A 27523-nucleotide genomic window follows, 5' to 3' on the forward strand; every position below is an offset into this window, starting at 1 on the left:
TCCTCCAGCCCTCCCGACCCCTTACTCACTGGCACCAGAGCCCTGGTGCTGAAACATGCAGCCTCACCGGCCGTGTGTTTCAGCACCAGGGTGAGGGGCAACCACAGAGACGCTCTGGCAGCCAGAGTTTCTCTGTGGAGGACCCAGCCTCCGGTTGCCTCAGGGCATGCATGCCCTGCACCGCTTTTTTAAGATCAATTTTTTTAGACCCCTGGATATTCAGGGGTCTAATTTTCTACCCATGCTGCAAGTTTGCAGTGCAGGGAACATTTTTTTTGTTCCTGCACATGCCTGTTGCCCCACCTCAAAGGAGTCTGAGGCAGGGCAAGAGGCATGTGCGCGCCCGTGTGGATGCGCCCAAAAAGTCGAACCAAGAGCCTTTCAAAAAGTCCATCAAACTCACCTCGAAGAAGTCCTTCCAAATCAATATAATTGCTATTTAAAATATACATACAATAATGTAGATATATTACTCATCTATAATTGACTGAGCACAAAATTCTGGGGTATTTTTGGTGAAAATAGGGTATCGGGCCTTGATTCAGGAACAATCCCTCATTTATAACACTGTTTCTTATGAGAAGTTTGGTTCTGAGTTACAACATTTCGACTTAAAAAGACACGGTTTTCAAGAACCAATTGTGTTGTAAGTCTGAGAACTGCCTGTACCTCAAAGGCACTTTTATACATGCTCCAGGGGTGGGGGGTGGCACTTTAATTAGAGCAGCTTTGAGTTCACGTACCCCCACCACCATTTTTAAACGTGGGGACGCTCATACACAAGACTCAGGAGGCTGTTGGACTGCAGTAGTACCATGCTCCAGCAGACGTGATTAATCTAGTCTGCTCCAATGCGCTGAAATTCCAGTGTGTCAGAGCAGCCTCTGCACTCATGTATAGGCACCCTCATACTGGAGGTACTAATTTTAATGTTCATTAGTAAATGCATTCAAGCATGTGTGGATGTACCCAGTGTAACACAGCATCCCAACATCATAGAGAAGTAGGGCCTGAAGAGACCTCCAGAGGTCATCTAGTTCAAGCCCCTGCCACAGGCAGGATCATCCCTATCCAAACCATCCTATATAATCCATAACCTAAACTCTACGTAAGACTACCATTAACACTGACACAACACAGACCTAACACCATAACCTGCCACAGTTAAAGAAGGAGAACCACAGCAGGCAACACTCTGCTTCTATGAAATGTTGTCAATATACACTCAAGAGATCCTGAGGAGAAGGCCATGCCCCCTGCTGCAGAGAAAGGCAAAAACCCCTGCAATCCATACCAATCTGATCATGGGATAAAATTCTTTCCTGACTCCAAATATGGCAATCGGTCTGACCCTGAGAGGAGGGGCAAGACTCTCTAGCCAGCAACCTTTGGCTTTGGTCCCAGCAGGAGCACTGGCAAACCCAGTCAAAGTCCGCATCTGAAGGCAGCTTAAAAACACTCTGACACAAATACCAGAAAGGTGGGAGATGAGGGCAACCAGCAAAGTTTGGAAAAAAAGGAAATACCCACAGTAGAAAAGAGACATGGCTGTGCCAAGATCTTCCCTGATCAGTGGCTATCCAACCTCTTCTTGAACAGAGGAATATGATGATATCATATAATTAAAATACATTTTAACTACCAAGTATGTAATACTGAACAAAATTTTCAAGAGTGCATCAATGTTGAGATCAGTATGAACCCAAGCTGAGCTGAAATCAGCCATTCACCATTTAAGTCAGAAATGGAACCATCACATCCTCCAGATACCATGTGAATCAGCAACAGGTTCATCAAGGCTCATCAAGATTTCTGCAACAGGTTAAGCTGTTGCAGAAACAACTGCAAGCCAAAATAAAAAAAGAAGTAGCATGTCTTTACTGGCAGAATATGGCTTTAACTTGAAACTAAATAATTACAAAACCTAAAAACAATGCAAAATTGGTACAGACATACCTGAGGGGTAAATGGCATGACTCCAGGAGGCACTCTTAGAAATTCCAGTGCATGCTTAAAAGAGTGAGTCAGAAGCACATGAGCTGAAAAGTTGAACAGAACACAAAATCATGCCTCTCTGCTTAATGCCATCACATGATGAGCCCTGCAGCCCTTCATTTAATCAGGGAGGAGGAGGAGAAGGGGAACAGTGAAATATTATTCTTGCTTCTCTGAAGAGGCTGGAGGAGCATTAAAGTTAACCTGTGCTAGAACAGAATCTGTTCACCTGCATGTGCAACACACACGCTCACTAACACCATGAAAGGTTTGTGCTTCCTGGTCTTCCTTGGATTCTTCCTCCTGAATGAAGGGGTTCTATATACCACCGCCAAACGTGAGTGTTTCACTGCTTTTCTCTCACCTGACCTGAGATGTTTAATTTACTGCAGTCAAAGCTATGTTGTTTTTTGTTGCTGCTATTCTTAACTGTAGGCTTTTGCAGATTCAGGTGGACCTTTGAGTATTTTCAGGCTGTAGCTACCTAGAGGCCAGTCTAGTTGAGGGTTACCTGCCTCTGTGGCTGCAAATATGATTTGAGGTGGAAGAGCTACTCTGCTACCTACTTCCCCCACCCAATCTTCTTTAGGAGCAATTCACCAAGGCCTGGGGTTGATGGGGACTGATCTGTTGTTGACCTCCTCACACAGAAAGAGTTTAGGAGAGGGAACCGAGACTCCGTTGACCTCTTCTTGTTTCCATGAGCAACATATTGAAAGAGCTGTCACTTTTTCATTTCTCCAGCAGAAATAGCACAGCAGCTCAGGGACAGGAGTCCAACTGAATGGGGAGCAATGTGCAAAGATAGACATTTCTCCTCTTCCAAAATCACAAAAATTTATCACTATTAATAGTAATCACTCTCATGGATTGTATTATTAAACTACTGCTTTGCATGATGCTTCATGGTCACTTGCTCATGAAGACTTTTAACAGCAAATGAGGAAAACATTTCTCTAAGTTTTTCCCTGAGCTGTAGTTACTCCAGTTTCTCTCCACGTATTAGAGGAGCTAGTGCTGAAAGTAACTGTTGGCCTGAAAAATGCCTTTGTTGTATAATCCTAAGCTTGTGAAACTTCTTATATTTGATTGAAATAAACAAAGTATGTGCTAGGGGGCAGGGAGGAAAGAATTGCCTTAAGAACTTGTCTAGTTTGTTAGATTTTTTTAATGATCACATTTATTACTAAAGTTGAACAAATAGATAGATAGTACTGGTTTACTGACAATTTAAGTATATTGAAAAACATTCAAGTTTAACGCTGAAAATTTTTGGTGAATTAAAAATGTTGCTAGAAATATTTAATTTTGACAAAATCAGAATTTTTTTAATTTCAAGCTTTATAGGTTTTGTCCATATGCAAAACCCTGAAAAATCAGTGTCTAACTTTTAAATTAAAAAGCTTAAATCCTTGGGAATCATGACCCCTATGCTATTTGTCACAAAATGTCTGCCTCATTCATGATAGAGCTGTGCACCCAATAACCAGGTGGTTTATATGTTGTTTTTGATCCTATATAAAGTTCAGGAAAACCTCTAGGCTTTTGATGGCAGGTTTTCCTGATATCACCAAGAAATTTAATATTATACCATCATGCATTATTTGACATGTTTCTACAGGTTATTAATTACATTATTTCATTTGGCCTCATGCTGCATATGACCTTCCGAGTTGAAAGATTGCCAATGGTTCTTGAAGACCCCATGGAAGAATTGAACTTTCTCAGCAGGAAGAATATGAAAAGACAGTGTTTATAAGCTGCATTCACCTTGATCATTTAAAAAAAGCAGGTGTTCCAAGGGGAGAAGATATATGTGTGTGTATAGCTTTTGAAACAGAAATAATTTGACTTTATCATTATAAATTGCTTATGAATTAAATCCTTTTCCAAAAACACTAGCTGTCTTAATGACCACTTCAACCACTTTTTTACGTACCATCAGCCCACAAGTGAAAGGGCAACATTATTCTTGGGGTAATGTGACAAAAATTACACATAAAAGGTACAGACAGAAGTGCAGCTCCCTGGTCTAACTCATGGCACTTCACATAAAGTGCCATGAGTTAGACTGATCCTCCTGACCCACCAGACATTAGCTGGAGAGGGAGGGGAAGGAGGTTCATTCCAGGGTTTCTCCTGCCTGTGCTGGCGGGTGCGGATTGGAGCCCTCTACCTCAGCGGGCTTCAATCTACCCACCCCAGCCTCCAGCGCCAGCTGGGCATCACCCAGAATGAGTTCCCTCCACTCCTTTCCCCATACCCTGCCTCCCGTTCTGAATATAGCATTTGAAGAAATAGCAGTATATGGTCCAAGACTTTAGCCCTTTGGTAGCTCATGCAGTTCTTCTCAGAACTATTTGAAAAGTGTGTCAGCCCAGCCCTGCTCCTGGCATGTACAAGCACAAGTTGGCAAAGGTGCTCTGCTTAGGAGCGCCTTCATCTAAACCTCCATGTAATGAATGTTCAGAGTGTCATGAGATAGGGACCTTTTAAAGCACTTTGCAGCTGTGTACTCATTTTGGGTGTCATGGGTGTACAGTACTTTCAGGCAAGGAACAGAAATTACACACAAACCAGTAGAAGTGATCACAAACTGGTTGAACTCTGTAAAATGCCAGAAGTTCAGTGTACATAAATTGGTTTTAAAATGGTTGAAACCAGTTTAAGGTAAACCTTGATGGATGTAGTATCAGACTTAACTGTTTTAGGTTAAATTAATTTATTGAACTTCTGTCCCAGATCCCCTCCAAAGTCAAGTTAACTCACAGTCCCCTAACATCCCATGATGCTTTGCATCCCCCCACAAATCCCTCTTCACAAGGCGGGTGCACTAGCCTTGGCCCAAGCTGTCTGCTTCAGCCAAGCAGGGAGGTGTACTTTAGTGCACCCTGGCTTCTGGTCTGAACCACTGCAGGCATGTGGCTGCATTTCCAGAATCAAAAGGGAATGTCTGTTCACTTGCTTATTGGTTGAATCTACGCAGCTTAAACTAACCTGCAAAGATTGAATTGATTCAGTCTTGGGCTTTTTGACTTTCTGTACTTTAGCCCTGTTGAACTCAGAACAGTTATATTTAGAATGAATTTAGCTTATTGTCACTCTGGTCATAGCTACGTAAGCATTCCAAGCATGAACAGATCCACTTTTTTCATAAAGTAAACCAACCCCATAATTCCATTGTTATGTCCAGCTGCATGTATAATTCCTTCAATACAGTAGAGAGAGGTGGTTAGCTATCTCTCTGAACCAGTTAGTCTCTAAAGTCCCTGTCCTGCCTTCTTCAGGATGGTAAAAATGCCTGTAAAACTTTCTTAATTCATCTTTATTAGAAAACTACCCAATTCCCCATCAGGAATGACAGGGGGTAGGGGAGAAGAGTATGGGGACAGAGCCCCATGCCTTCCCCACGCCACCATCCAGACCTGCTTGCCCTTTAACTCCTGCAGCTTGGGTCTGGGCCCACTCTCCCCCCTCCCTGCTACAGTGGCAGAGGGGAGGAGGGGAGGTATGGGCCTGGGCCCAAGGGTGGGGAGAAACTGGCCTGCCATAGCAGGGGAAGCAGTGGGCCCGGGCCAACCCGGCAATGGGGGGGGAACAGGAGGAGCAGGCTCAGAGCTGATGTGGGGGGAAGGAGTGGGGCTGGGCCCGAGGGGGGGAGGAGGCCTGAGCCCAAGCTGGAGAAGAAGCTGGCCCACTGCAGTGGTGGTGGGGAGCAGCAGGCCCTGCCCAACACAGCAGTGGCTGGGGGAGGGGAGGAGCAAGCCTCCTCCCCCATGAGCCTGGGCCTACTCCTCCCCCACCTTCTCCTACCCCCCTCTGTCAGCTCAAAGCCCACTCCTTCCGGTCCCCCGCTGCCTCTGGGTCAGCCCAGGCCCACTGCTCCCCGCACCGTGGCAAGCCAGATTCTCCCATGGCTCGGGCTCAGTTCTTCTCCCCCACCATGTGGGACCCAGGGCCACTCCTCCCCTCCCCCCACCACTCCCCTGACCCGCAGCGTGCCCACTATTCCCCTGACCTGCATCAGGCCCGCTCCTGCTCCCACTGCCACCGGGTCATCCCACATTGAGCCCTGCAGGTAGCAACGATGGAAGGGGGGAGGGGGCGGGCCAAGGCCAGAGCTGTGGCTTCGACCCCCTGCACCGACACTGCTGTCACCTGCAAGGAGTGGGGGGGAGCAAAGGACATCCTCCATCTGCTCCATTGTTGCCACCTGCAAGGAGTGGGGGGGGGGGCAAGGCCAGCTCCAATGGCCTCATCCCCCCCTCCACTCCATCACTGACACCTGCAGAGAGCAGGGCAAGGGGGGCAAGACCTTGCCCCTCCTGTTCTGTCCACTCTGTTGCCCACGCCTCCAGGGAGCAGGGCGGGGGTTAGGGTTAGGGTTAAAGTTAGGCCTCGCCCTCCCCTCTCCATCCCCTGTGTCACTACCATCATGGCAGTGCTCCATTTTGCCACCAGCTCCTGTTTGAATGCTTGTTCACATTTGGATTGGCTTTTTGTCAGCCAGTCAGAGCATGAATAAAGCATTATGGACAGAAAGATAGACAGATGTAGGCTTTTATAATATTAGAATACAAAACAGCAACTAAAAAAAAAAGTCAATTTTAAAACTGTGGGATGCAAGCATCTCCCTGCCACCCCCTTCAAGCTTTAGTGGAGAGGAAAGAGCGAGTGTGTTTTAGCCCTTTCTAAAAATAGCAGAGAGAAGTGTATGTATCACATTTATGTTCATAATAAGAAATACTGGACTTTTTCTGCTGAATGTCCTTTGTACCTGATGTGTTTCCCCATTAGTAAGTTCTGATTCCACAATGAACTGCTTATATAGAGTCATTTTGATATTAAGAAGGATAGGGTTCAGCTGTTTGAATTCTTTGATCAGGGCTAAGAGTTCACAGTATCATTTCACATTTTTCAGATCAGCTTTTGCAATGTAACTTTTGGTTTACAATCCACTGAGAAGATTTTTCAAGTAGTTTTGAGAAGGAATACATGAACTCCCAAAGGGCTAAAGTTTAGCCCATATGCTACTATTTCTTCAAGTGCCTTTTGATATTCATATAATTTGCACATACCCTAAAGAAAGGAAAGTCTCAGAAGAGTTTATTATTGACAGACTGGAAGACACAAGCTTCATTTACAATGATAAAGTTCTCTACATTCATGTCAGTGAAGGTTTTGGCATTCAGTGCATGAATATTTTAAAATGAAGGCAAAGAAAACATTCATATTTTGTTCACTTTTCTGTCCAGAGTTTCGAGATGTGCTGAGCCATGGAAAAACTTCTTCACATGTCAGGTACCATAAGAAGCTGCATGGCTGGTCTCCTGATCAAAACAACTGGAATGAAAAACTTTATCCATCTTGGGAAGAAGGAGATCCCAGATGGAATGACTGCTGGAGAGGTAGATCTAGATGTGGAATACTAATGTTCTGGGAAATGTACCCTAAAAAACCCCAAATAGAACATAATGCTATGGACAGTGCCTTTCAGAATGTATATATCCCAAAGCAGTAAACAGTTGGGACCAGATTGCCATGCATTGTCTGAAGCAGCGTTACAGTACAGTGCTTAACTATTGCTTTACCCGGTGATTCTCAGTCAAGGTACCATGGCACCCTGGAGTTCCTTAAGACCCTGTGAACGGTGTTGTGGGGTGCCATCCACTGTTAGCACTGTTAGTTTGCAAACGTGATTCAAAAGGAAATTAAAAGATTTAAACAGGGTTCCATAACATTAAACACATTCTAACCTTTCGTGGTCATTCTGAGTTCTTGGCAACAGAAAAATTGTTCTGATGTGTTTCCAGAGTCAAAAAATGAGTGAAAACTGAGAGCTGCCCTATTCTGAGTGATACCTTAAGTCTAAAAAGATTGAGAATCACTGGCTTAGCCTCAGAGTTCATATTTTACTATTGTTGTTCAGTTTTTATAAGTTATTTTGTCTTATACTGTATATTGCCCTGAGCCCTTTCTGGGAATGGTGGCATATACATCAAATAATTTTAAAAGAGTAATATCAAGACCACTGCTTCTATTAGTGTAGAAGGCACTTAAATTAAGTCAACGGGTCTCTCTGAAACTGTTTAAACAAAATGTCTCCTCTCTTTGATAATCTTGTTAGATTTTAAGGGCATTGCAGTTGGTTAAATGACATGGGAAAGATTATTTTCAGAAGGATTACTTCAATTAAATAGATCATATCATAAGAAGTCATAGAGATTCACCTTGCCCTTAGCAAGTATAGAGTTACTTGGAGCCAATAGAGCTACAATAGTGGAACTACTTCTGGGTATCTCTCAGCACTGATTTTTGCATTGTTTTGATGTGATCAATTTTTAACATTGTTTATTCAAATTATGCACAGATCAAAGTAATAAGCCAGATCAAAGAGGTATTTAAGTTCCTAAACTATCATTGAAATATATTTTATTTCAGTTTGTTAAACTGATTTTTAATAGGAGTTCAGGCATCTAAATACCTCTTAGGATATGGCTTCTTAGAAGGGACTGCTGTATCAATGACATCTAATTTTAATTTCTTCAGGAGGAAGAGTGGTAGCCAGATTGACCACTGACAGCCCAGCTCTAGTGGGCTCAAATGTGTCCTTTGCTGTGATCCTAGAGTTTCCCAGGTGCCAGAAAGAAGATAATGATAGCAACATAATATATGACAGGAACTGCAAGAATGGTAAGTCACAACAGTACTCATGTACTGAGAACACACCTGCATATGATATTGCTAATGAATTCTTCAAGCTGTTAGAACATGACTCAGAAAACCTGTTACTGCTCAGCCCAGCCCAGTCACTGAACTGAATATTGGCATGATACATCCATCACAGAGGTCCTTCTAACCCACTTTATCCATTCTTCACTCAGGATTTCTGAGCTCACTAAACTATTATTTATTCTCTTACCTTCCTAATATTCCAAAGGTAAAACAAGCAGAATTTTTAAAAATAAAAAGTATAAGCTGAATCTTGAAGTTGCAGCAAATTGAGAGAATTTTCCATATTAAAAAGGTAAATCTTTCTCTTGATCAGACTAATTTTAATTTAAAGGGATATCAGAAAGTAGTCTTATATTACCATAACTTATTTTTTATCACTTTACTGTAACTCATTAAATACTTTCTGTAGTTACAAATGTTGTGCTTTACCAATGAGGAAATAAGTTGTTTTAATTCTAATGATGATTATAGTTTCCATGGCACTTATTTCAAAATAATCTATCTGATAAAGTAAAAAAGCTACATTTTTCAATTAGCTATAACTCCGATTATGCCAAGATCTGCCTCCAGAATGAGGCTGCAACCCCACAGACTTCAATGAGACAGGAGGCTTTGGTCAACAGTATTAGAGTATCTTTCATTTGAGCCAACAAAACTATTGAAAATGATTAAAATTTCTTATCTCAATGAGAACAGACCAAGCAGGAAAAAGCTGGAGTTGTAATTTGAAAAAAACAGAGGAATTGGGATGTAGTAAATTGTGAAATTGGAAATACTGTTCAGTTACCCAGTCGTATATTTTTTTTAAAAGACCAGAAAGCAATAATGTAGTTTAAATGGATAATTTCAGCACTTTGATAATGTAAGTGCTCTGGACCTGATAATTTCCTAGTGCTAACAGGTATTACACACTAACCACGCTGCAACCAGGATTAGTTTCTGCCTTTAGCCTTTCATGATACACCATAAACAAGTGGTTCACACATCTTTACATATCTCACCCATATTATTTGCTTATGTACAGTATTCCAGACAATTTCAATAATATCTAATTGATGCACAGGATGAGTTTGTATAAACTGAAGTATAAAAATACAGGAAAATTAAGTGTCATACTGGATCAGACCAATGCACCATCTAGCCCAGTATTCTCTGTTTGATAGTGGCAGTAGTTGAGGCTTTAGTGGGACAGCGTAGAAATAGGGTTATCTAGAGTGATCTATATTCCCTGTCATACCTTCCCTGGCACCCATCATAACTAATTTAGAGATGTTAGAGGATACACTCCTGACTGTTCTGTTTAATAGCTATTAATAAATCTGTCATTCATAAATTTGTCTACCGTCTTTTGAAACTAGTTTTTCTATCTGCTTCTGTAACATCCTGTGGCAATGAGTTTGACAAGTTAACCACACACTGCATGCAAAAGTATTTTCTCTGTTAGCTTTAAACCTGTCTCCTACTAATTTCAGCAGCTGCCCTTTAGTTCTAGTAACCTGGGACTTGGTAAATAACAGTTCCCTAGTCATTTTTTCCCTCGTGATTTTATAGACCACTATCAAATCCCCTCAGCCTTCTCCTTTCCAAACTAGAGTCCTAGCCTTTTAAGTTTCTTCTGATACAGAAGCAGCTCCATATCTATCTCCTCCACATGTCAGGCACCCTATGCCTGCCCCAGCTTCCTAACACCATTCCTTGTGACCCCACCCAGCAGCTCTGGGAGCGCAGGAATAACAGCTGAATAAGCTGAGCTGAAAAGCACAGCCCCCTAGCTCCCTGGCAGCCCTTCTGCCAACCACCCCAAACTGAGCAGTGTGCTCTGCCACATGTAAGCAGGTAGACACAGGACCAGGCTGTTTCAGCATAGGTCATTCCCCTCCTGATCTCATGTTCCCAAACCTGGTCAGAGGAGCCCTGGGGAATGTTGGTGCTGGTCACTGACATTCAAATCCCTGGAGGAGCAGTGGGAGTGGCAGGCACCATGCTCACCCATTTGGGTAAAGGCAGGGAGAGGGCAGACAACGGAAAGGAAGGGCAAGGCAGGGTCCTGCCACCCTCACTTGGCACCAGCCTCTGTTCCAGCAGCTTGCTGTCATGCCTTTTTTACCTTCTGCAGGGACAGGTGCCTTCTTCAGGGGTATAATGACCCACTCCCAAGCTCCCCAATCTGCCCTGCTTTGCAGCCCCTGCCAGCCCTACTCAGTGTGCACCATTCCCTGCCATGCTTTCAGAGGTGCCCTGACTGCCTTACCACCCTATTAGATCCTTCTAATGGTGCCATGGAGCACAAGAAGTTAAGGTGTGTGGGCGCATTTACAAGAAGACTAATTAGCTGTGCAGTAAATGTCTCAGCATCTACATGTGTACCCCCATTAGGCTGCAGTAAACTAATTTATTCCACAGCAGGATAGTACTTACACACTAACCATACTGCAACCAGGATTAGTCTCTGCAAATAGTAAACACAAGTACTATCCTTCTGCCGAGTAAAACACTCTGCAGCAACACACGTGTAGATGCTGTGGTGGCTGGCTGGGGCACAAGGGTGCTTCAGTATGGGTGCTGCTTTTTGGGTAGAGCCACACTGAAGCATCCTTTTGCCCCAGCCAGCATCTCCACAGCATGTTGAGCCAGGAAGAACAGCACTGAGTTGACAGGTTGACCTCCCTGGGCCCTCCGGCCAGCTGGGGCTGCTCTAAACCAGCTCAACATGCTACACTCCTGGGCACACATTCAAATGGCAATAAACTCTGGAGTTTATTGCCGCCAAGTGCACAGTCAAATGGTGCACCCTAAAGCAATAAACTCTGGAGCAATAAACTCTGGAGCAGAGTTTATTGCTTTGTATTAATTGCACATGTAGATGCACCCTGTAAGAAAAAAAAAAATCATTAAGTGGAATGCCAGTAAATTCTGAAAAGTTATAGAGGGGTGCCTTGAGTTGGAAAAAGGTTGAGAATCCCTTATCTACAGTGACTCCAAAGTCTTTTCCCTGACTTGTAACGGGTAGTTTAGAACCCAGCATTGTGTATGTATAATTAAGGTTATTTTTCCCTATGTGAATTACTTTGCACTTGTTGACATTGAAATTTGTCTGCCACTTTTTTGCCTATTCACTTAGCTTTGGAAGATCTTTTTGCAGCTCCTCATTGTCAGTTTGGGATTTGACTACCTGGAATAATTTAGTATCCTCTACAAACTTGGAGATTTCACTGCACACTGCATTTCCAGGTCATTGATGAAAATGTTGAACTAAACCAGACTCAACACAGTTCCCTGCAGGATCTAACTTTTGACCTCCCTCCATCCACATTTTGTTCCTGGCTGTGCCATTTACTGTGTGACCATGGACAAGCCATGCAGAAATCTGCAGTATTGCCCCACTCTAAGTGAAGACAATTATATTGCCCTCATAGCCTTCACAGAACTGTTGTAATGATGAATTAATCAACAGATATGAGTAAATGTAAATCTGTTCATATTTGGACTATGAATTTAGCAACAGGAAAATAAAGGAAAAAAGTTTAACTGTTTATATAAAAAACATATCAATCTGATCTGTAACAATTTCTACACCTAGATTCTACAGACTTTCTTGACCATTATGTTTACAACTGGACTAAATGGATTGATGACTGTGGTTGGGAAAACTGTACAAGCAACAATACCCACCATGTGTTCCCAGATGGGAGACCTTTCCCTCATCATCCTGGCTGGAGGAGAAGGAACTTTGTCTATTTGTTTCACACACTTGGTTGGTACCATGAAACATGTCTTGGTCTTGTTTCCTAACTCGTTTCTGTAATGCCTTACATTAGAATTCCATAAGAAGAATTGAGTGAAAGAGTGGCAAAGGGATTCAGAGCTGCTCTGAGGGAAGAGCAGATGTTCTACTAACTTCTCCAGGTTTTAGAAGTCAGATATTTTCGTGATAGATTCTTTAAGACTGTAGATGCACAGAAATACAACTTCTGGGCAAAAAAATCCTTTCTTAATGGTACTGTATAGCAACATTTATAGGAAATCTTGCCTAAGGGAGTTGTCAAATCTCCTTCACTGGAAGTTTCCAAGAAGAAGCTGTTTAAATATTTGTCTGGGATGATTTAGGAATAATGCAGCATGCATTTATGGAGAAAGCATTGGACTGGATGGCCTTTGAGGTCTCTTTCAGCTCTGTGATTCCATGATTCTAACCTTTCCATCCTCTGGATGTGCAATGATTCAAGACACTTTGATTCAAGACATCCTTGCTATTGTCTACTCGGTAAATGTGAAGATCCTGACTTAGGTTGGCAACATTATTAGTATTTTTATTATTTATTAACATCATTCAGTGACACTGGGGAAATGAAGACACCTTAATTCATGCTTTTTATCAGGCCAGTATAAGCTGAGGCATTATTCTAATGCCTTTAGAAGCTTGAAATACATTGAAATGCAATGAGCAGAAGACTGATATGAAATGCTGTTAAATGTTAGAAAGGTGTATGTTTGACAAATGGAGAATAAGAATAAACTTTCTGCTTTGATTTAGACAATACAAAATTCCATAGAAAGTAAATTTAAAAGTTTCTTCTAACTGGTCACAAGAAAATGTCTGCTATACATTTGTGTCTCTGTGTAGGCCAGTATTACCAAAAAACTGCAGGCTCTTCAGCAACTGTTTCCATCAACACGACTAATATTGCCCTTGGCAAACATCTGATGGAAGTGCTTGTTTACAGAAGAGGCCATTGGACATACGTTCCAGTTGCAACAGCAAGTGCTCCTTATGTTGTAACAGGTGAGTGTGCTGCCAGACACCAGGGCCCCCACCCATTCCAGGGCAACAGCTACCATCCTATTGAGCTAACCTTCCTTGGGCTTGCTCTACCTTTTCAGATCCCACAAATCTTTCCTTCTTAGTGGTCCAATAGACTAGTTTCAGGAAGACAACTAGAGTGTTTTGAGCAATGCTTAGCCCACTGTACTGGGGACACCTGGCTTGGAAGCAGAAGATGCAAGTCCAAACTCTCTCTGGGTGAGAGGGCAGCCTATGACATGTTCCCTGCTCCCTGGGAAAGTGCCCTAACTATTAGGCTATTGGGCTAAAAGGTGGGAGAGTCATCTTACCACTGTGTCAAATAGTTGCTAGTCCTGGTGTTTCTGCAACTACATTTTCAAGACTTACCTTGAGTTAGACATGCATCCAGGTGATTTTGTTCTGTCCTGAAGCCTACACAGCCATACTGTAGCCTACTGAGCATGCACAGAAGGGAAACTCAGGGCAAACATTGCTACCTGAAATCCAAACCATGTGTAAGTGCCAAAAATTATAATTCTACAGCTGCATAAGGACCGTAGAGGCATGTAGAAGTGAAATGGGAATTAGCTCAAGGTGTGGGTTGGGGTTCTCCCCCGCCCACACACATACACACACCCTTAGTACTCAAAAAATATCTCTGGACTTAAAAGTTGATGCAGTTCTGGAAGATATTTGAGTTCTGTCCAAAAGGTTCTGAGTGCCCTTAGTCTCAGTGGAGTCAGTTGAATATCCTGCAGCATAAACACAATACTTTGTAGAAATGAGTCCTAAATTACAACTTTGCTGCTTAGCAAGCATTAAAATCAAGAAAGAGCTAGGCTTCATACTGTCTGGAATGAAGTTCTCACAATATATTTGTTAAGAAAATGTGCAAATGGGCCCACAACAATGGCTATTAACAGTGAAAACATAGGAAGAGGGATGGTAATGTATGATGCCAGTAACAAACTATTTATCCAGAATAATATAAAGCAAAAATGCAGACCTTTTAATCTGTGCTACAACAGCTAGTCTGAGCAATCTGATACTGTAGACTCTTAACTCATACTATCCTAGACTGGATTCATTCAAAATAAAGTTTAAGCTAATTGTTTATATCCTGTTCCTTGTCTGAAATATTTCTAATAAACAATGGAAACCTTCAAAAGATGCACATGATTCTGGCTGCACATTTCACAGTATTTATTGACATCTCCATTCAGAACAGAAAAAGTGAGTTAAAGAAGTGCAGATTCAAAAATTAAAAATGGAACCTTAATATGATACAAGGTTGTGTGTCACACTTCAAGCTTTGTAGTCTGAGAGTAGTTGAGCCGGTTTTTTACTTGCTTTAATTTTTTCCTGCAGACCAAATTCCATTATTTGTGAACCTTTCCCAGAAGAATGACCGCAATATCTCAGACTTCATCTTCATCAAAGACTCACCTATTATATTTGATGTCAAAATCCATGATCCTAGCCACTACCTTAATAATTCTGCTATCACCTACAAGTGGAATTATGGAGATGGCAGTGGCTTATTTGTATCAAACAGCCCTATTATAACTCACACATATACACTGGAGGGAAACTTTACTCTTAATTTAACTGTTCAAGCTATAAAACCTGTACCTTGTAAGCCAACAACACCTACTCCACCATATCCCACTTCATCAGGTGAGAGTTTTTCAAACAACTGTATATTGGAGAATATACTAACAACACTTATATACCAGTATTTTTAATTTTACAAATAGAAAACTTAAACAAAATTACTGTGATCCAAGTTGGAGCTACAACGTTGTTGTAAAAAAAGGTGTAAACTTAAGAGTCCAAATCAATAACAGGATAAGCACATAGGCTTAAATTACAGATAAAAAGCCTGATTTCTATTTATACTAAGGCAAATTTTGCTACTTGGAGAGTGTAAAGGAGTCCTCAAGTGGACATTATTATATCTAACTTTACTTTAAAGTCAGAGCAGTATTAAAGGTATTAAGACTTGTCTAGATAGAGAATAACTCCAGAATGGCTCCTTGTGCAGACACTTTTATGCCTGAATAAGTGTTTATATGGAGATTTTTGGGAATACCTATTCTGAGATATTTTCATTTTGGAATAACTTAATAGGATAAATTAGATTTAGGATAAATTAGAATGATTCCAAATCTAATATATCCTATTCTAATTAAGAATTAAGAATGATTCTAATTCATCCCACTCTAATTTATCCTAGTCTCATATTTTGCTTTAAAATGTAAAAAAAAAAAAAAAGAAACTCAAGTCTTGTCTACGTACAGTGTTGTTCTCAATGAACTCTTCCAGATTAGCTCCACCTACAAACACTCTTATTCCAGAATGAGTGCCTTTTTTCTAGATTAGCTTAATCCATGAATAAATTCTCATGCTAGCTATTAAGTTTCATTTGGAAAAAAGTACTTTTCTTGTAGAATAAGAAGGACCACATGTGGAGTTAATATGGAATTTTTGTTTATCTTTAAATTCATGTGTACTTTATTCCAGAAAAACTGTCACTATATTCATTAACAATTTACATTATGATATTTATATATAATATTTATTTTATCATAGAAGTTTACTATTTTAAAAGCTTTTTAACTTCAACTTTGACAGGCATAAAACACCTATAAATCAAATTGGGAGTTGGCCAATAATATTTACAATTCTGAAATATTAACATGTTTTTTCACCAAATTATTTTTGGGGAAAAAACAAAATATTCATGGGTTTCCCCTCTATTTATTTTTTTCAGCCAGATCCACTGTAGGCTTAATGAGAAGTGTATTTAAAAAAAAAAGTATTTGAATTCCTAATTTTCCTGGCTCCTTATTGTTTTATTGATTTAAGAATTAAAGTATTATTTTAAGAATTTGAAGCAATTGTTTACATCCACCAAAGGTCTGACATATCACCTTCCCTTGCTTATCCACAAGTGACTAACATAAAGATGTTTTTAGTGTGAAACCAGTAAAACCAGTGTACGAATCATGCTACCTAATTCAGCACTGTACAGTGCAATAAACGATTTAGTTTAGCCCTTGTTCCAAATAGAAAGTAATTACAATGCTGTCATATTTTTGGATCTGCTACTTATCAAAATGATCTTTTACAGGGACAAAAACTCCAACTCCAGCTACTACTACAAATGATACTGCTAGTAAGTTTGTATCTCTTGTGTATATTTATAGAATAATTTCCTAGTACATTATTTTTTCTGATAACTACAGTTTGATTATCATTAATTTCCACTGATATTTACACACACTTTTTATGGCCAGATTCTCACAACATTTGAGGAAAGGACTCTTTGGTCACTTTTATAACCCTCCACTCCTGAAGCCTCCTCTCGTCAAAGTAATAGTTCAATGTCTGTCTGTTCAATGCAGTTCCATGCTCCATTTTAAATGATCACATCCAATCCCCTTTTTCTTAAAAGGAAAAGTTATTTATCACAGGGTGTGTCTACAAGAGATGGTTACTGTGTAGCTGACTAATTAGCTTCACAGTAAAGCCTCAGTGTCTCCACATGTGGCCCTATTAGGCCACAGTGAACTAATAAACACCCAGCACAAGTACTATCCTATGGTGACATTATTTAGTGGGCCACAAAGCACATGTGCATGCTGACAGGACTGGATGGGGCACCAGGATACTTCAGTGTGGGGGCTGCCTACCAGCTAACCCTGCACTGTAGCACCTTCATGCCCCCACCAGCCCCTCTGCAGCATGCTGAGCCAGGTTGGTGCAGCTCTGGGCTATCAAGGTGACCCCCTGGGCACCTGCCAGCCAGGGTGCTCCCCCTCAGTTCAATCTGCTGTGGTCCCAGGTGCATGTGTAGATGCTACACCTATAAACAATAAACTCCAGCGTGAACTGCACTGGAGTTCGTGTCACACTAATAGCATATGTAGGCATGCCCAGAAAGTGGAAAATGAAGGAAAACAACTCTTTATGAAATATAGGCAAAATATATAGATAACAGCATCCAGGATCTTTGTCCATAGTAGCTGACCTCATTGCTTCTTAGGCCTACCTCAAGCTGCCCTTGGTGGCACATGGTCTTAATGTTTTGTTTTGTCACCCAGAGTATCCCAAGATTGGTGACTGCCAGTTGTGCACTATCCAAATATGGTTTTCTACATCAGAGTAGCACTTCAGTGGCAACTCTGTACCATACAAACAATGCCACTTAACTAGAAAGAATTCTCCAGAGGTTGTTGAAGGCAGCTTTATGTCCACTTTGCACAGGACAGTATAAAGGGATGGTAGCAATGACTTTGGCCTACCTGTTTGTTTGAATGTGTACACAAGTAAAAACAAGTGCCATTCAAAGTTGACTAGCTATACAAATTCATTATCCTCTAATAGTGAATAGCTACACTAATCATTAGGAGAAGCAGAACTGTTGGGCTTCTAACCTAGTTAGAACATAAATGACAACAAGATTAAACCCTTGCATGCTGAAGACTTAAAATGTCTTTATTCTGGCACAGCAGCCAACACTTTGTTAGTCTGGATGCCCTATGGTTTCCCTAGAAGTTGTAGGAGGTGTTGTGTCCCCAAAAGGTATCTGACCACTTGCTGCTAGATAGAATCCTTAACTAACTGTTGTCGGAGCTTCTTGTAGGTTTCCCTGTACAGAGTTTTTAAATCAGGCAAATGGATTTAGAACATACCCTTCATAGCCGTATTGAACTTACAGCTTGATTCAACACCCACTGAAGTAAGCACAGGTCGTTCGATGATTTGGGTTGATGCAGGATGAACATAACTTTTTCAGACATATATACAAATATCCCAAATGAGTATCAAAGATACAGGCCATAAATGGGGTATATTGTATATATAACATACACTAAAAAGCCTACATTCTTTACACCAAGAGACAGACCAAAGTAAGGTAAGTACTAAACTTTATATACCTTATCAGGGGTGGATCCAGGGAGGTGCAGTGATGCACTTGCACCCCTCTTTGATTCCTGGCCCATCCAAAGTTTAAAACCAACTGCCTGAAAGTGGCAGCAATATTTCTATTCAGGCAGCAGCAAGAGAGTCACTTGACTTTATGGTTCATTATAATCTATCTGATTCCTTGTAAACTCTTGATTCTTCAGATGGTAAGAGCCCTCTCTCATTTTTAATGATTTTGATGTTCCGCTGATTAAGCCAGTCTTTCTTCTGCTAGCTGTCTGGTAGCTGTTCTTTGTGTAGTTTCTATCACAGTCCTGCAGACTGTTTTTGACTCTAGCTAAAAACATTAATTCAGGTCTGGAAAAACTAACTCAGGTAAACATCAACCCAGGTGTGGAAATGACTTTCAGTGAAACATTGCATACATTGTCAAGATGCTCAAGAAGGCTGGATTTAATTAATCTGAAAGAGGTGTAAATTTAATTTTAATGACAACAGAACTAACACATTTTTTGCTTATTTTTTGCCTAGTTTGTTGGGGGGTTTTTAGTATAATTCCAGTAATGTTATATTTTTTTCAATCTTGAAATGAATAATATAGACATACACTCCTAAACTATTAGTAAAGCTTCTCATTTCTTTTTACCTAGAGAAGAATGCATGTTGCATTGTATGTAATGATGCACCACACCATCTGCACCCCGCTTGGCAAAATCCCAGGTTTTGTGTACTGTATCACAATAGACACATACTGGATCTGATTGCAAAGAGTGAAATTATCTGCTGGTGGATATAATATCTGTGATTAATATTCTCAGACATTAAGAAAATGAAGAAAGAGATTAAAAAGGGCTCCAAATTTCCCACCAAACTGCTTCTTTTGCATGGCTCTAGAGAATACTAGGGAAGGGATTTTTCTTAAAGTTTTGAAGATGATCCTTTAAGGGCAGTTGTATCACTGTTCATTTTCTATTATATTTATTTGCAGAGCAAAAAGATTTTTTTAATTATTTTAGTTGCCTTCCCCGTGGCATGAGAAAACTAAATCTCTTTTGACGTTGCCTTCATAACATGTATTTTGCAAAATACTGTTTAGATGTAACTAATAATAACTTTTTCACACTCAACCCAACAGGAACTACCAATCCATCTGCTAATCTGGCTTCTCCTACCAGTGCTAGTGTAACGGAATACACTCCTGATGGAGGCTGCCATATTTATAGATATGGACACTACAAAGCTGTTATCTCCATTTTAGGTAAGTACATAAATAAGTGAGAAATAGGAAAACTGGTCATGTAAATCCCATCTTGTTTATCCCATTGGCAGGCTTCTATTGTGTGAACTTCATAAAATGGAACTCTAAAAACTTTTTATTTATGGTTGGGCCTAGCTTCTTACAATTTGATGTAGTTAGCTGGCTGTGGTTGGTTGAAGGGGTTGGGTGTTTTGTTTGCTTTTTAGTTTAGCTTGGTTTCTTTTGTTTGTTTTTACACCATGGTCTATACAGTCTCTAAATTCTAAAATAAGGTAGTGATAAATTGTAAAAAAAAAAAATTAAAAAAAAAACATAGAAGGCAACAATTCAATATGGGAAGCAAATTACATGCACTGGAACCCTTTTATAGTTTCTACTGTCTCTCTCAATGGGAATTTTGGGAAGATAGAGGTTTATAAAGAGACAAGATCTGGGCTGAATGCTGTCTGTTCACCTGCCTTAGCAGCTTTTAAATGTGAAATCTTCAAATTTTTGTAGTCTTTGAGTACCCTGAAAACTTGATGGCCTATTTCCTCCCTTAGAGGGCATCCTTGAGGTAAATATTATTCAAATGACCAGTGTCTTGATGTCAGTGGCCCAAGCGACAAACACCCTGGTTGACTTCGTTGTTACCTGCCAAGGGAGGTAAGTATATAAATGGAAACCTCCTCTCTTGAAAAGTAACCAGATACTAGATGCTACATGGATACATGTGCAGCTGCATGAACAACAGTTGGTAACTGCTGTGTGCTTCTATCTGCTGATAGAAACCAAAGAGAATGCAAGCCTAATTTGTAAAGAGTGTCAAGAGAAGCTGTTACCAGGTTCTTGGGATTCAGACTAAGATAACAGGCCTAAGTAAAATAACAGAGCTTACTGGTGAGCAGAGCAATTCTCTGTTTGTTAGGTGAAGATAGCAGAAGTGTAATTTGAAATGTTGGCACCCTAGGTGGCATGGGGTTGGAAGAAGAGGGAAAGTAAACATTGACCTCAGTGTGCAGGGGATGCTGCCGTGTTGGCGCTAGTCCAGGCTGCTGCTGCCTCATCGCAAGTTCCCCAAACAGACAGAGCCAGAATGGCAATCCCTATGAATTAGTGCCCAGGACTCATCTCCCACCCCAAGTTACGCTAGTAAAAGACGGTTTTAGCCCTTACAGTACATCAAAACGTGGCCTGCTGAAAACAGGAGGAAGCCCTCTTTCTAAAAATATTATTTTGACATTTGTATAAGCACTTGTTGAAATCATTCCTCGATTGGAAAGAGTATTGTATTAATATTCCTAGCTCCTGGAAAGTGTATGGACCTGAAGTTTCTGTAAGCTGCCAGGCAGTTTACAGAAGCAGCATAGCTGCAAAGTTGGGAATTATTTCTAAAACAAACAAGCTGATAGGACATTTCCACTCCATGTGCTAGTGCAGCTAAGAATCTCCATTTTCCAGTTGGTGAACTGCATTAAATTTAATGAATTCTATCAGCTGATTAGGTAAGATAATTCTGGATTTTGACAAATGTGTGTAACAACTGGTAATTTTATACTGTATAAGCATAGATAATGCTAAACATAGTTGTGGGGTGATGTACACTTGCAGGAGCCAAGTGGAAAGAACACAAACTCCTTTAGTCAGAAAATAGGGAATGATATGCCAAGCAGCTAATTTAATGGAAGATTAAGGCTAATAAGACTGAGCCTGTACTTTGTTACAGAAGTTTTATGTCCATGGAACATCACGGACTCCAGTGAAATGGAACCATGATAAAACTGGCATGTGAGAGTAGGGAGTCAAAACTAGAAAGTCTATGAATTGAACTAATAGGAATCTACTGACAAAATGCATTCTCTTGCTATTTCCTCACTTCCTAGTCTTCCTACAAATGCTTGCACAACAGTTTCTGACCCCACATGCCAGGTGTCTCAGAATGTGGTGTGTGAGTCTGTTGAAATTACTGACGAATGCTTACTGACTATAAGAAGAGCCTTCAGTGAGCCTGGAACCTACTGTGTAAACATTACATTGGGTGATGACACAAGCCAAGCCCTCGCAAGCACACTGATATCTGTAAATGGAGGTGAGTCCAAATGGAAAGGATGTGTAAGCCATCTTCCCCTATCTGTTTTGTACCTTGAAGCATCCACATTTTGTTTCTTGCTCCTCAAGCAGAGCCTTTCTAGGAATCAGTGGGCAGATGGTTTGTCTCTCCTTCTGTGCATAGCTCTATTTTTGGGCAGCTGAGACACAAGTCAGGTGCATACGAACCATAGTTAGGAACTTAGGAAAAAATGATTTGTGGGATAGCAGACTTCCTGTGTTCTGAGCCTGCAGGGAACAGGTAAATGCAAAATGCACCCCAGGACGAAGCAGGCTATAAGGTGGGCAGGGTTGATATAATTCCTGGAAATTCAGCAGAGTTCCGTGGTTGGGCTAAACTGGTGCCAGTGGTTTTCCCTGTTGATGTCTGATGGGTATGGGCTTGAGGACAACCTTAAGGTTGACTCTAACTAGCAATGTAGACAGCCCAAGAGCTAAATCCTCTTTTACTTTCATATATCTATATGTCACTAATGTAGCTTTTTAGCAGCAGGGTTTTTTTTGGCACTTATGACAGCTGGGAGTTCATTTCTACTTGTGGTAGAATAGAGTCACCTTGCACATACATTTCCTGGGGTTGGTAAGAAATGAGAGGGGGAGGAGGACCCTCCCACCTACCTTTTAGTGCAATAGCTTTGTGGTTAGGGCCCTCTCCCAGGGTGCTTGAACTTTGTAGGGCATAATTAGTATGTGTAACTGATTTCAATTAATTGTGCAATTAGCCAGTTAATTGCATAATACTGATAAAGCATAGAGGGATCCTAAGTACCAAAGATTCTGGTTATATGGCTTATGGTTAGTGGCACTTCCTAAGTACCACTTATGTATGTGAAGGTAAAATAGGATTTGAACATACACTGGTTTGTCCAGTTCTACCTAAGAGACCTGTGGTAGAACCAGGAACTGAACCCAGGTCTTCCAACTATTAGGCTTGTACCCTGGCCAATGAACCAGTCTTTATTTCTTTCCTTATTCAGTGTCTTCACCTCCCTATTCACTTTAATAACTCTAGGCCAGTTAACCATCTGAGGGTACTTTGCCAGTTTTTTAAAGGTATATAAGTTTTTCAAGATGCAGATGGACATTTAGGAATGTCTGAAAATCACATTCAGAAAGTCAGCTGCACTCTCAAATTCACTCTGTGAATCTGGTTTTAAGTCCCGTTGAAACAAATTAAATTTTGAGGGCTATCAACTAGCCCTTCAGTATATTTTCATTCTGTAAAGTAATTGTATGTTAAGAGACAGCAAGCAGTATGTCTCATGTGTCTAACATATAAAGTCAGATTCAGAGCTCCATTAGCATCAGGAAAGGATTTGATTCCACAATCTGTAAATGTTTTCGTGTTCTTTTTTTTTTTAAAGTGCTGAACCCTATTCCTTAGCATGAAAGAAGTATTAAATATGCTACACCTTCTAAATCTGCCTGTCAGAAAGAACAATGATGCCAGACAATTGTATCTCACAGCAAAGATAACAAAGCTAATATTTTAAACATTTTGTGTTCAAATTCCAGGATCATCTTCTAGGACAGCACAAGGTGTCTTGATCTCCTTTTGTTTCTTGGTGGTGTTTGTGGTCATTGTGACTTTCCTTCTTTACAAGTAAGTTGTTGGGTCTAATAGGTACAAGCTGATCAGAACACTGAAAAAAATTGTATAGATATTCTGTTATATAAAAATCAGAATTTATTTCAGCTACATTTATATCAATATTTGTTTGCTTTCCACAAATATTCCACCAAATTTACTGGCTACAATTCTCCCAAAGTCACCAAATTTTAAAGAATTTATTGGGAAATATTAAATATATAAGCACAAATAAGCACAGTCCTGGGCTTAGGACAAAAGAATTCCATTCACCACTACAGCCTGGGGACTGATTGGCTAAGGACCAACTCTGCAGAAAAGGACCTGGGGGTTACAATGGACAATCAGATGTATGAGTCAGTTGTGTGCCCTTGTTGCCAAGAAGGCTAACAGTATAGTAGGCTGCATTAGTAGGAGCATTGCCAGCAGATCAAGGGAAGTAATTATTCCACTCTATTTTGCACTGGTGAGGCCACATCTGGAGTACTGTGTCCAGTTTTGGGCCTCCACTCTAGACAGGTTGTGGACAAGTTAGAGAGTCCAGTGGAGAGCAACAAAAATGGCTCGGGGGTTGGGGCACATGACTTATGAGGGCAGGTAGAGGGAACTGGGTTTATGTAGTCTGCAGAAGAGAAAACTGAGAGGGGATTTGATAGCAGCCTTTAACTACCTAAAGGGTGGTCCCAAAGAGGATGGAGCTAGACTGTTCTCAGTGGTGATAGAACAAGGAGCAATGTCTCAAGTTGCAGCAAGGGAGGTTTGAGTTGGATATTAGGAAAAAAATTCCCACTAGGAAGGTAGTAAAACACTGGAACAGGTTACCCAGAGAAGTGGTAGAACCTCCATCCTTGGAGGTTTTTAAGGGCTGGCTTGACAAGGCCCTGGCTGGAATGATTTAGTTGGGGATGGTCCTGCTTTGAGCAGGGGGTTGGACTAGAAGGGACCTCCTGATGTCCCTTCCAACCCTAATTTTCTAAGACTCTATGAAATGGTCAGCTGATTCAAAGAACTGTACTCTTCGGGCACATCTACACATTGCTGTATGGTGACATTACTACAGCACCCTGCTTTAGTACTTCCATTTGTTAAGTACCAAAGCACGGCACAATATGGCTGGCTACTGCACTTGTGCACAGTGTACAGTTAGACTTCGCCACTATGTCACTGTAGTGGTGCACTATGCTGGAGGAGCATGCTGCTACAACGACATAGCTGGTGATCGCATGTAGACCCACATGATCACTATGTCACTGTAGCACACCATGGGATGACGTAGTGCATCGCTACATCACTGTAGGGCAACGTGTAGACATGCCCTTCCAATCAGCAAACTGAAACCATACCAAGCCAATCAAAACTAACCAACAAGGCTTAAATTGCACATTTTAAATATTTGCAACTATGTGTTATTAATATTCTCCAGACCAAGAAATATTCATCAAAATTATTCAATTAATGTTCAATTAATTGAATAACTCTGAATGATAAACACATTGAGAAAACAGTAATGGGTTTACAGGAATTTCACAAACAAAAACATTTATTATTGCATCATTGGGTTTTATCAGGTCAGGATCTTATTGTGCTAGATAGTGTACAAATGTATACAGAATGACTATCCCCACATGAGATTTTACAATAGAAAAAGAGGCTAAATTTATCATATAAATTATTTGTGTACTGGTAGCTAAGAGTATTCCCACTTCTTCTAATTATTGAGTTAATTTGTCCTTCAGACTTGCATTCTGTCAGCATTAATATTTATTGGCCATGTCACTTAGGACATTACACACTGTTCCTGTTCCCTTTGAGCAAAAAAACCTCCTATCTGTAATTATGACTCGGTTTAAAAATTGTTACAAGCTGGGTTCTTGTACAGTTCCCCTGAGACTGTTTGGACAAGGAGTTTTTTAGTCTAGGGACTGCATTAAGATCAGAACCCTTTACAGCCTGGTTAGAATATCAGAGTACCTGGGAATGCATGTTAGAATCCTTTCAGAACTAAATATGCTTTAAAAAAATCATAGCTAGCATCATTCTGCTTCCAGAACCTCAGAAATGCAATGTGATAATGTGGGAAGAGAGACGTACAACATCTTCTCATTTCCAGTAATATGCAGACCTGTGTGTATGTACATACAAGCCTGTGCAAAACTGGTGAAAATCCTCAATGGAAATGTGTCTCAATAATGTCTATAAACCTGGCAGCTCTAACACAATCATTCAGAATTAGGTTTTGTTTTTACTTAAAATAGTTGGCTGATTTAACTCTAATTGTGTAGCTGTACCAGCAGATCCCATAGTGGAAATACAGCAATATCAAGAAAAGAGTTTTTTTGCTGGTGTAGCTTAAGCCTTCTTCAAGAGAAATAAACTATATTGACAAAATGCCTTTCTTGCTAAAACAATTGTATCTTCACTAGGACTTTTTTTTTTTGATGTAGGCATGCCAGTTTGAGGTGAGGTTTTCCCACGTTACTAACCAACACGGTTATGCTGGTAAAACTTCCTAGTTTGGCCCAGCCTTAGTTTCAAGTGGCATCTGTGGTAATTTACATTTGTGGGAAAGAATGAAAGAAGACATTGCACAAATAATGGGTTGTCTGGTAAGGCATGCTGCAATAGATTTCATAGATGTTAGGGCTGGAAGGGACCTTGAAGATCATCACGTCCAACCCCTGCCCCGAGGGCAGGAAGTCAGATAGAGTCAAAGGATCCCAGCAAGATAAGCATCCGAGCGTTTCTTGAATGAGTCCAGAGTAGGTGCTTGCACCACTTCTGGAGGGAGTCTATTCCAGGTCTTGGAGTCTCGGACAGTAAAGAAATTTTTCCTTATGTCCGGCCTAAAATGGTCTTGGAGGAGTTTATGACCATTGGTCTTTGTTTTTTTCCTTGTGGCGCTCTGGTGAACAGATGTTCTCCCAGATCCTGTTGCATACCCCTTGTGTACTTATAGGCAGCCACCAGGTCCCCCTGAGCCTGCACTTTTCCAGGCTGAAGACTCCCCTGGCTCTCAGCCTCTCTTCATAAGGCCTATTCTCTTGCCCTCTGATCATGCTTATGGCTCTCCTCTGGACTCTCTCAAGCTTCTTGACATCCTTCTTGAATTGTGGAGCCCAGAATTAGATGCAGTACTGCAGCCGCAGCCTCACCAAGGCCGAGTACAGCAGGAAGATGACATCCTGGGATTTACTTGAGAAGCATCTATGGATGCGAGCCAGAGTTTTGTTTGCTTTACCAGCTGCAATATTATATTGGTGGCTCATATTCATCTTGTGGTCAATCATGACCCCCAAGTCTCTTTCAGCAGTGGTGCCAGCAAGTGTAGCACTGCCGAGCCTCTAAGTATGCTGTGGGCTTTTTTCCCCAAGGTGGAGTACCTTACATTTATCAGTATTGAACATCATCAGGTTTGTATCTGCCCACTTTCTAAGTTTGTCCAAGTCAGCCTGGATCACTAGCCTGTCCTCAGGTGTGGACGCTATGCCCCAAAATTATCATCAGCGAACTTAGCCAATGGAAACAGGAACCCACCCACCCCTTTGCTCCCACTTCACACATGCTGATTGCCAAAAAATGCCATATTGCTACTTTGTAGAACACACCCAGCACAGCTCTGATGTACTCAGTCTTGGTGTGCTCATTACAGTGACACTAAACTCCAATGGCATTTTTTGCATCATGAAACACCACAGAGTGGGAGCAAGTGGCAGAGTTTGTTTTGATGGCGGTGCTCCCTATTGTGGTCTAATACAGTGTAGAGATATATCTCTATATTCATTAGTTGAATCTTAAAATGTGCAAACACTAAAATACCCTTTTAGTAGCTAACTTGAACAATGTTTCTTTCAGGAGATACAAAAAGTATAAACCTATTGAAAGAAGTACAGGACAAGCAGTGAACCATGACGTACTGAGCGCTTACTTCAGCAATTTCAAAGCAGTTCTTTTTGGTGGAAGCAATGAGAGGGATCCTCTGCTGAAAAGCAAACCAAGAATTGTTTAAATCTTTAGTCTAACTTCTAATTGTACACTGTGTATGGATGAGGCTTACATCTGAATTGTGCTTCAATGAATGTCTCTGTTATATAAGCACAGGGGTCTGGTAAACTGCAAACGCATGTAGATTGATCAATAATATTTT

General features: G+C 40.9%; 1 protein-coding gene across 1 annotated transcript; it reads left to right on the forward strand.

Moving 5' to 3' along the window:
• The first annotated feature begins 2051 nt into the window (after positions 1-2051).
• GPNMB (glycoprotein nmb) lies at positions 2052-27523 on the forward strand. The gene is made up of 12 exons (XM_019534594.1): positions 2052-2332; positions 7251-7403; positions 8545-8688; positions 12311-12484; positions 13355-13513; positions 14882-15190; positions 16647-16691; positions 19581-19703; positions 20246-20348; positions 21566-21771; positions 23307-23394; positions 27232-27523. Exons 1-12 carry the CDS (start codon positions 2257-2259, stop codon positions 27383-27385), a joined length of 1734 nt encoding a protein of 577 aa, XP_019390139.1. The 5' UTR covers positions 2052-2256; the 3' UTR covers positions 27386-27523.

The sequence above is a fragment of the Crocodylus porosus genome, unplaced genomic scaffold, assembly GCF_001723895.1.
Source record: "Crocodylus porosus isolate Cpor-Errol unplaced genomic scaffold, CroPor_comp1, whole genome shotgun sequence".
NCBI classification, from domain to species: Eukaryota; Metazoa; Chordata; order Crocodylia; family Crocodylidae; genus Crocodylus; species Crocodylus porosus.

Bases quoted from the DNA above. Each gene is read 5' to 3' on its own strand.
- GPNMB (XM_019534594.1), top strand. From the start codon at position 2,257: ATGAAAGGTTTGTGCTTCCTGGTCTTCCTTGGATTCTTCCTCCTGAAT. The intron at 7,404-8,544 runs GTAGATCTAGAT...TAATTTCTTCAG, and splicing joins ATGGAATGACTGCTGGAGAG to GAGGAAGAGTGGTAGCCAGA. The intron at 16,692-19,580 runs GTAAGTTTGTAT...TCAACCCAACAG, and splicing joins TACTACAAATGATACTGCTA to GAACTACCAATCCATCTGCT.